Genomic DNA, 10,451 nt, shown 5'->3' with positions numbered 1-10,451 from the left:
GTACGGGTTAACTCACAGTACACTGGTTCACCCAGGCAAGGACGGATTGAATGATGGTATTTTATATTTTTCCAGCGAAGTTGTGAGTTGTGAAAACTTCTCACGATAAACAGCAGAACAACCACTTAATTAAAGCTAATCGTGCGTGACATATGCGCAAAAATTTTAGCGAGAAATGAGATATCCTCATGAAAACATCGAGATTTTTAAACTTTTACTTTATCATCACTGGCCTTTGAATCAAAATTTCTTTTTTTCTCAGAAAGGTGGTAAGCTCTTCGAATAACAGCATCGAGAACTTGATAGTTGGCACACTGTGTGGATCTCGGCTACCTTTGTTGCAGCCAGGGTTGCCAACTATTGTAACGCTCGGGCGATCTGGGGCACTTTTCTTTTTTGTTCTATCGAGAGAAACAACTGTTCTTCTCGATGTTCAACTATCAACTGTTTTATCTTTTCTCTCTAATCTTCGATCCCTCTGTGAGGATGTACAGAACTCTAAAAACGTTAGAACTAACTTACTGGCTACCTGCTATGTGTAGGTAATTTTCCACTTGCACAGTATGGAAAATTCTATCGTTCCTGTTGGAAAATCCTTGGTTGGATTCTCCACTATCTTCAGTAGGAATCTTTCTTATTGTAAATGCTTATTCATATTGAAATTGTCTGAGATGTTCTATTGGTGGGAGAGGGTCACTGCATCTCCCCCTACTCAATGAGTTTTAGGGGAAACTAGAAGAGTTTCCTATAAAATTGGTCTGTGAGGTTATTTTTATATATAACTGATTGTATATTATTTCAATTTTTGTGTGTTCTTCATTTGCTATGATATCTGTATTTATTTATCTCAACTCCCTCAATTCTGAAATTCCGCAATTACAAATGAAAAATAAAATTATCATATCTCCATAAAATTTCCCAAACAGTCTTATCGATCAACATTGTAGAGCCTTCAATCTACATGGAAAATATTTCCTCGCATACTCTTCCATTAATTTTACTCGCATTTATTTATTTTCTTCGCATTTATATATTTTTATCTCATTTATATATTTGATCATGTAATTTTATCCCACATTTTCAGTTACTCCTGAACTTTCAAGTAAGTTCAATACATGCATGCCCTTACAGGAAAGAATTCCCGGGTTTCCAGCCCTTCGATCCATTCAAAAGCTATGATTGCGATTGATGGACACATTCTTGTTAAATTGGCTGTAGACATATATGGCTGAATCTGTCACTTTTTCTAAAAATCCCACTTTAAAGTGTGTTTTTGTGAAATTTGAAATCAAACCTGTTTAAATTATCGATAAGTACATTTCCCCATCTTTCCCTGTTCATACAATTGAAGTATGGGAGATATGATTGTGTTTTCAAAACAGAATGAACAGTTCTTACAGAATTGAATAACCCTAGTTTTTTTCCTCGCATCTGCTGAATGCATCAGCGATTTCTCGTATTTTTTTTAATAGTATACTTTTATCATTTTTAATATATATTTTTCATAAAATTGTTTAACTATCTTTATTAGGTGCCATAGCTTTATTAACGTTTTCCTCCAACCAGAATCCTGCTAGAAGTTCGCCTTCTCATAATACTGGCATCATGATAGCGCACCCAATCCTGCCGGTCTGTAGTCACCGCCACTGACGTATCCCGATATTACAGTGTTTCCCTTTTTTGAATACATCACTGCCATCAAACTGCTTCCATTTTAAGTTATTGCACTTGATCAACAGTTTTGCTTTGAGAGGAACCGTCTCGTCCACAGCATTGCCTTCCGTCACATGTTTCGTCTTATTCATTCTGGCTGTTGAGATTAGGCACTGTTGTAATATTTTTGCACCGTTTCGTTTAATCCAATTTGTTTTGATAGTTTCTATTCAAACGTTTTTTCACTTGGTGGGATAACCACTTCGATTCAGATTTTGGTTTTCTGGTTTTGCTTCCATACACTTTGGAAGATCCAATGTCACTTGATCTGCTATCAATTACGATCACTAATTTTTTAACTTTTGTTCCACAATGTTTCTGATACTTTTTTTTTCATTGATTATATTTTTGATTCGATTCTCGAGTCGAGTTTTCTTCTCACACTTTCGATTGAAATTGTTCCCTCACGAAAACAAAAGATCCTTCTTGATTCGAAGAATAAAATGCGCCGCGTACACTGAAATTGGTTGTCGATAACGCACTCGCGCTAGCATCCAAATAATCACTTAATGGGTGGGCTGCTGTCCCCACTTGGACAGCATCCCACTGCTGTCACCAAATGTAACGCTCAGGCGGTCTGGGGCACTTTTCTTTTTTTTTTTTTCTATCGAGAGAAACAACTGTTCTTCTCGATGTTCAACTATCAACTGTTTTATTTTTTCTCTCTAATCCTCGATCCCTCTGTGAGGATGTACAGAACTATAAAAACGTTAGAACTAACTTACTGGCTACCTGCTATGTGTAGGGAATTTTCCACTTGCACAGTATGGAAAATTCTATCGTTCCTGTTGGAAAATTCTTGGTTGGATTCTCCCCTATCTTCAGTAGGAATCTTTCTTATTGTAAATACTTATTCATATTGAGGGTTTTTTCAAAAATCAGGGAGAATGGAAATTAAAATCAGGAAAAATCAGAATAGCTTATATTGGGTTATCCGGAATGTTTGTGTAAATTTTTCAAAGAAAAAAACCACAATTTTTATAGGCAGACACACATTTATTTAGTTTTATATGCATAGGTTTGCTCCACAATCTCTCTTTCATACAGTTTAAAAATTCTTTCCTACCAGATAATGTTTGTGTTGCCGGACGAATTTCAGGAGAACGATGAGAGTGAAACCTCTTTTTAGCTACGTATATAGTAACACAGCTTTAAGCTAGAATTTATTAATTTTTAGATTAATGAACAATTCTTCATATATGAATAATTCTTACATTTGGTTTTCTTCTGTCTCTTTCCTCAATTCCTCCGGTTTCTACTTATTTTCTCGTTATCTGCTTCAACTCTTTGATTCAATAATTTTCATAAACTTTCTACTTTCTTCAAACTATGGCTTTCCTTTTAATTTCAATTTTCTATCACTTCAATTCACTCTATCAATCTATTGTTTGTTTTCATTCTCTTCATCTTAATTTTCATCTGACGTTTCTCCTGGTAAACATTACACTTTCATTTGTGAAGGGCGTAATCGGGACTCACTTGGTAACCGGTAGTAACGGCACAGTGGGTGCGGCAACATCCCCCCGCCCGTGTAGCTCCGGTTCGCTCAAACAAGCCTCTCCTATCTCTCAGCTAGCTAGCTAGCCTCTAGCAATGCCAGCTTCGTTGCTGGACGACTGATCGTTCCTTTGGATGTTTGCACCACTGCTCTCCGCACTTGTCCATCCTTTCCTGACACCACATCAAGAATTCGTCCTCGAAGCCATCCATTGCGCCTACCTTCGTCTACCACGACCACCAAGTCTCCGGCTTTTAAAGGTCTTACTAGCTGGAACCACTTGGTGCGCCGGGTTAACATGGGTAAATATTCATGTACCCAGCGTCTCCAGAAGGTATCCACAAGATACTGGCCAAGCTTCCAACTGTCCCGCAGCGTAGTGTAATCCACCAGCTCTCAGCAGGGTTGGTTGACTCCTTGCGTACCGTAGAACATGAAGTGGTTCGGCGTAAGAGCCTCCTGCTCAGCATGATCCAATGCGATGTAGGTTAGTGGCCTAGAATTAACCACCGACTCAGCCTCCAGCGCAACTGTCTCCAAAACCTCATCACTGGGGTGATGTGGATGCTCTGAAATTGCCGTCATCGCCACCTTCACTGATCTGACCATGCGCTCCCATGATCCTCCCATGTGGGGCGTCAACGGCGGGTTCAACAACCATCTCGTATTCGTGTTAGTGAAGGTAGCAGCGCAGTGTTCATTGGTGATCTTGAGCTGTTCCTGCAGTATATTGCTTGCTCCAATAAAATTGGTCCCATTGTCTGAGCAGAACGTTGATGGTGATCCCCTTCGTGCCACGAACCTTCTGATTGCCATCACGCACGACTGGGTAGACAAACCATGAACAACTTCGAGGTGCACTGCTCTGATGGACAGGCAAGTAAAAAGCGCTATCCAGCGCTTAACCAGGCTGCGACCTTGCTTGACAAATACAGGACCGAAGTAGTCCACACCAGTATGCGTGAATGGACGAACGAAAGCAGTCAACCGAATCTCTGGAAGTGGTGCCATGATTGGTGGATGAGGTACCGCCTTATGTACCCTACAATATTGGCACTGCTTGGCAATCTTCCTAACGACCACGCGAAGCTGGGGAATATAGAACCGCTGCCTTAACTCGTTCACTACCGTTTCATGGTTACTGTGTAGAAAACGTGCGTGGTAATCAGCTACAAGCAACTCCGTTGCTCGATGACTTTTCGGGAGCAGAACCGGAAATCTTACTTCGTTGGTTACTATTGGCGCTGCTCCAATCCGACTATTCATGCGTAGAACTCCATCACTATCAAGCATCGGGCTCAACTTGTACAATGCACTGGTGCTGTCAACCGATTTTGACTCCATATCCGGATTATCTTTATTGTAGCGAAGTATTGCGAGTTCATCCGTGTATTCTTCCTGTTGTACCTGCTGCCATATCAGCGTCTCGGCTTGCTGTAGTTCCTCTTGTGAGAGTGGGCCTATCGCATGTAGCCCCAGGAACCGCTTCATTGCCCTGACGACGAATCCAGTCGACCGCAGAAATCTCTTCCATTTTGAGAATCTTAAGTACTGAAGAATTGGTGTCGACAAAACTCGATGGTGCAGGAAAGCAGCTCGCAAATCTTCTTCCGTCGAAAACTCTTCCGAATCATCCTTTTGCCAATTATCATCTGGATTCATCAGGAATGCTGGGCCTGTATACCACCAGTCGTTAGGATTGAAACTGGGTCCATCTCTCCACTTCGTCGCTTGATCGGCGATGTTAAACTTCGACTGTACTTTCCGCCATTCGCTCACGGTAGTCGTACTGAGGATCTCTCCTACCCGGAAGCCAACGAACTGGTGGTATCGTCGAGTTTCGGACTTCAACCACGCGAGCACAGTTGTCGAGTCTGACCAAAGATATCTGGCGGCCACTGTTATCGTCAGAGACTTGCAGATGTTATCAAGAAGTCGAGAACCGATCAAAGCCGCCTGCAGCTCTAACCGCGGAATTGAATTTGGTTTTAATGGTGCCACCTTGGTCTTCGCGGCTATCAGCGAGCATCGAGGTGTTCCGTTGTACAGACTTCGAATATATACGACGCAGGCGTATGCGTTTTCGCTTGCGTCGACAAAAAAGTGGATCTGCAGGTTCTTCGGGGTAACGATGCCAGAAAAGAAACATCTAGGGACACTGACTTCCCCTATCTTCATCAACGTGTTGATCCACCGGCGCCACTCTTCTACTAGATCCCCACTGATCGTCTCGTCCCAACCTGTACTAGTTCTCCATATTCGTTGCATGAGAATCTTCCCGTGAACTGAAAAGTGCGCCACGAGTCCTAATGGATCATATAGAGACATGATCGTCCGTAAAACTTGACGTTTTGTGGGTGCATTCTGACTCTCTACGATGTTTCGAATCTCCTCCTTCACACTGAGCTCGAAACTAAAAACGTCTTCTGATGACCTCCAAACCATTCCAAGTATTCTCTCCACACTAATGGTCGGAGTAAGGGACTTCTGCTGAACTTTACTGGTTTCCCCTATTCGCGTAAGCACTTCGGTGAAATTTGGCGAGAAGTTCCGAATCTCCATTCCAGCCATGGAGTGCACGTACTTCACCTCGTTGATCAGGTTTACCGCCTCTTCTACGGAATCTACACTATCGAGATAATCATCAGCGTAGTGATTTTCGATTATTGCTCGGGCTGCGTCTGGGAATTTGTTCGCGTACTCCTTCGAATTTTTGTTTTTCAGGTACTGAGCTATGCATGGTGAGCACGCTGCGCCGAACGTGGCGACTCTCATTACGTAGATCTGTGGTGGCTGTCCTGGATGTTCGCGGAATACGAACCGTTGCGCTTGTCTGTCCCTTGACCGAATCAGGAATTGGTGGAACATCTCCTTTATATCGGCACTAAATGCGACACGCTTCTGCCGGAAACGCAGAAGTACGGTGGTTAAAGCGGTCATCATATCGGGTCCTTTAAGGACCATATCGTTAAAGGATGTGCCGTTCACTCGGGCTGCCGCATCCCAAATCAGGCGAATCTTGCCTGGTTTTTTCGGATTTCTTACTACCCCAAGTGGTAGATACCAGACACGTCTAGGGTCGGTAGACTCCATTTCTGCTGGAGTTATCCGATAAGCATACCCCTTTTCAAGATACTCTGCAATCTGCAATCTTACTTTCTCGTCAAGCTCTGGGTCTTTAGCCAACTTTCTTTCGAGCGCTTCCATTCTGCGCACTGCCATTGGGTAGCTATTCGGAAAGCACGGTTCGTTATAGCGCCATATCAGTCCTGTTTCCAATCTGCTGTCCACCCTGCGAGTGGTGTTCTGGAGAATCTCCATGGCACGCTTGTCTTCTTCCGATTCAGGACTGTGTTGAATACTCGATTCATCCACCGCTAGAAACTGCCTAAATAAGCTGTTGATTTCAGCCTCTTCTGCACATTGCTCCACGTGAGCATTTACGTACTCCACAGGACTCTTAGCGGTAGTACATCGTCCGTAAATGCACCATCCCAGCCGAGTTTTGACAGCGACTAACTCTCCAGTACCACTTTCTGGACTCTTGAGCGCACTGAGCAACTTAGCGTTGTCTACCCCGATAATCAGCTGAGGAGTGATATCTGTGTATCCCCGCATTGGTAATTTTCTGAGATGTGGATATCCCTCGCAAAGCTCGTCGTAAGCTACGGTTTGACTGGGCAGTTTGAGCTGCTCGACGGTCCTCGCTCTCAATGGAAAACTTGTTTTCTCGCTCAGTCCTGAAATGGTTATCTCTACACGTTGCGATCCCTTCTCGATTCTCTTAACATCTCCCGTCCAGCACAAACACATGGGCTCACTGGGCCCTTTTACTCCTAGCAGATTCGCCACTTCCACTTCCAACATGGTTGACGAGGACCCATCGTCGAGGAACGCGTATACGTTCACGCTCTTCCCGTTTCCGTACAGTGTGACAGGAAGATACCGCGACAACGCAGATGATGTGAAGGAGTGGTGATGTTGATGTGCAATATTTCTATTTGTTGGTGTTGATGGTGAAGGCGTAATCGTTTCTGATTTCTTCGTGTGCAGCAAAGGGTGATGACGCATGCGACAGTCTCCTATTCCGCACTCTCGCTTGGAGCGACACGGCCAGGATCGGTGAGGTATCAAACACAGTCGACATAATCCCTTTTGTCGCATTGCCTTCCATCGATCATCCAAACTCAGCTTCTTAAACTCTGGACTTTCCGCGATACGATGGTCTGATTTGTCACAGTGTAAACAGGGCTTGCTCTCAGGACTAGCTACTTCTCTCAGAGCAGTGTTGCTCCCGGACGGTCTAGGCACCATTGGTGCTTGTTGGTGCACGAAAAGCTTCTCCTTTGCGGTGTTCTCCCGCTTACATTTCTCGTATTTTCCCGGAATCTGCATCCCCGGATCTACTTGAAGTGTTACTTCACTTGCCATCATGACAAGTTCCTTCATAAAATCGTTGAAAGTCGCTAAATTAACAACATAGTAGTTTCGTTTGTATGATGCCCACTGCAACTTCAGATTCGACGGAAGCCTATCTACCAACTCTTGCAATAGCATAGGATTACTAATGTGCTGTTGTTGGTCCGCCAAAATCATATGATCAACTAGATTCTCCACTCCCATGCCGAACTTGATCAACGTTTTGAGATCATCTCCTCTGGGGGAGGAAATTTCGCGCATTCTTTTCAGGAGTGACATAATTATAATTTCTGGTCTTCCATAGAGTCGTTGAAGCGTGGCCATAACGTGAGGAACTGACTCAGGAATCAGCAATCGACTGCGAACTCTGTCCAAAGCGTGTCCTCGAAGGCATCGTTGTAGTCGTGCCAGGTTTTCGGCGTCATTGTATCCGCAGGCTTCAGTGGAATTACGAAAGGAACTAAAGAAAAGTGGCCAATCCTGGGGATTCCCAGAGAACACGGGTAACTCTCTTGGGATGACTTGACGAGCGGCCAGTTGTTCGGCGGTAGGTCCTGCAGGACGTGGACGGGAAAAATCATGAGCATTCGGCTGCATTCGTACTGACCGAAGATTCTGGTTTCCTGGTGCAAAAGAACGTGCAGGTCCCAACGGTGGCTCTGACACCATCGAATTCGATATTCGATACTGCTGATGCTCCGGCGGAGGCAGAAATATCGAAGACGTTGGTACTTGAAATTGCTGATGCCCCGGCTGTGCTAAAGGCAACGACGACGTTGGCAACTGCAAATGCTGATTCCCCAAAGATGGCAAAAGCACCGAAGAACTCAACCCAGAACATTGTTGCTGCATTTGTTCCACTGACGACGATTGTACGTTCGGTATTGTACAACCCACTTTGGTTGATCTGGACAACATTCCCTGGTAACTTTCATATCCAGGTTGCTGAAGCACTGGCCGATCCCATTGGGTAAGTGGATCAAGGCTCATCTATTTCATCGCCGATAGTGGATTTGATACGACATTTTGCTTTTGCCCTGACGGTGGTGGAGGTTTCAACGAATTCGATACATCGAACTGTATGCGCCCCGATGGTGGAGGAAACAAGGACGGATGGAGATCGATACCTTGCCCGTGCCCCGACGGTGGTTTAAGCACTGACCCAAGGGACGCGGTAACATGAGCACCTTCTGCAGGCTTTGTATTTGAGTGAACAGTTTGTGGAAATTGACTTCGACTAGTAGTGTACAAACATGCTGACTCAATGTAATCATTTTTGCTACTCGTAACTACTAACTGGCTGGTTTGATTTACATTTTCGTTCGTTACTACATGCGATTGTTTCGGAGTGCTAGTGTTGACTATTTCATCTACCTTAGTTTTCCTACCACCTTTTCTCACCTGGTTAACAACAGGATTGACATGCGTTGGATTTATTAATTCGACTCGATTGCCATCAGTTACGCTAACTATTGCTGTGACAGCTGCCGGAATCGAAACATCCAACTGGGATCTGGTGGTAACAGGAACACCTCCTTCCTGCGGTCTTGTAACGATGCTTGATGACACTTGCGACGGCATTTGTGTGTCATTAGATTCGGCGGCGAGTCCCGTTCGCTGCAATGCTGAACCCTCGATACGATGAGTTCCCATGTCAACAGGTTGAGGTGAACTTCCAGGCTGGCTCTGCGATACGGTAGCGGTGCATGTGGCGGTGGTAACAGCGGTTGTTCACGTGGTGACTACTTGACCCTCAGTCTGACTTGCTGCTCACACCCACTTACTGGTGTTCTCGCGGATGACTCTAGAGCTTACTCTGCTCCTCGTGCTGCGCTGTTCGACCTCTTCCTGTTGTGCATCGAGCACCTGGAAACGCTGCTTATCAAAATCAGCTTCCACTTGACGACGCATTCTCTGGTACTTCTCCGCATCATCTAACTCCTTCAGGCGGTTTTGACGATCCGTTTCTATCTGCTGTAACCGCAAGCTCGTCCGCCTTGCACTGATGCTACTTCTCGACGATGCGTGGGAGCGTTTGCTGGTGTGTTGTGACGATATAGTGACAGCCTCTTCGCTTTCGACGCATTTCTTGCAGGTAAAACTCCGATCTGCATCGGCAATCGATTCACCCACATCAGCACAGGAAAAGTGCACATATCCATCGCATTTGTCGCACTGCACCAGATTGTCGGCATTATCTGGCCGGTCACACATCAGGCAGTGGTTTTCCATCTATACGGTACTCCAACCACGCAACGTATCCAACCGTAAATCTCTCTCTACTCCAAAGACAAATCTTAAAGATTGTTGCCGGACGAATTTCAGGAGAACGATGAGAGTGAAACCTCTTTTTAGCTACGTATATAGTAACACAGCTTTAAGCTAGAATTTATTAATTTTTAGATTAATGAACAATTCTTCATATATGAATAATTCTTACATTTGGTTTTCTTCTGTCTCTTTCCTCAATTCCTCCGGTTTCTACTTATTTTCTCGTTATCTGCTTCAACTCTTTGATTCAATAATTTTCATAAACTTTCTACTTTCTTCAAACTATGGCTTTCCTTTTAATTTCAATTTTCTATCACTTCAATTCACTCTATCAATCTATTGTTTGTTTTCATTCTCTTCATCTTAATTTTCATCTGACGTTTCTCCTGGTAAACATTACACTTTCATTTGTGAAGGGCGTAATCGGGACTCACTTGGTAACCGGTAGTAACGGCACAGTGGGTGCGGCAACAGTTTGTCTTCTCGTCGAAAACCGTCCAAGGTATTATTATATACTGTCCACAGAATTGAACTTCTTGCCCTTAAAATG

At 44.1% G+C, this 10,451-nt stretch overlaps 2 protein-coding genes across 2 annotated transcripts; both read right to left on the bottom strand.

Annotated features, from left to right (window-relative positions):
• Nucleotides 1–3,607: 3,607 nt before the first annotated feature.
• Nucleotides 3,608–8,620, bottom strand: LOC129767128 (uncharacterized). Its single transcript, XM_055767751.1, has one exon. The coding sequence runs from the start codon at nucleotides 8,618–8,620 to the stop codon at nucleotides 3,608–3,610; it is 5,013 nt and encodes a 1,670-aa protein (XP_055623726.1).
• LOC129767124 (uncharacterized) lies at nucleotides 8,621–9,862 on the bottom strand. The gene is made up of 2 exons (XM_055767745.1): nucleotides 9,446–9,862; nucleotides 8,621–9,316 (listed from the first exon to the last, which is right to left on the bottom strand). Exons 1-2 carry the CDS (start codon nucleotides 9,860–9,862, stop codon nucleotides 8,621–8,623), a joined length of 1,113 nt encoding a protein of 370 aa, XP_055623720.1.
• Between the last annotated feature and the right edge of the window lie 589 nt (nucleotides 9,863–10,451).

Source organism: Toxorhynchites rutilus, chromosome 2, assembly GCF_029784135.1.
Source record: "Toxorhynchites rutilus septentrionalis strain SRP chromosome 2, ASM2978413v1, whole genome shotgun sequence".
Taxonomy (NCBI): Eukaryota; Metazoa; Arthropoda; class Insecta; order Diptera; family Culicidae; genus Toxorhynchites; species Toxorhynchites rutilus.
The sequence above is the reverse complement of the archived record's forward strand: the minus strand, read 5'-3'. Positions and strand labels throughout refer to the sequence as shown.

What these genes read in the sequence shown, in the direction of transcription:
- LOC129767128 (XM_055767751.1), bottom strand. Translation starts at nt 8,620, where the DNA reads ATGAGCCTTGATCCACTTACCCAATGGGATCGGCCAGTGCTTCAGCAA.
- LOC129767124 (XM_055767745.1), bottom strand. Translation starts at nt 9,862, where the DNA reads ATGGAAAACCACTGCCTGATGTGTGACCGGCCAGATAATGCCGACAAT. An exon ending in AGCGCAGCACGAGGAGCAGA is followed by an intron (nt 9,317 to 9,445) that starts GTAAGCTCTAGA and finishes ACCGTATCGCAG; the next exon opens with AGCCAGCCTGGAAGTTCACC.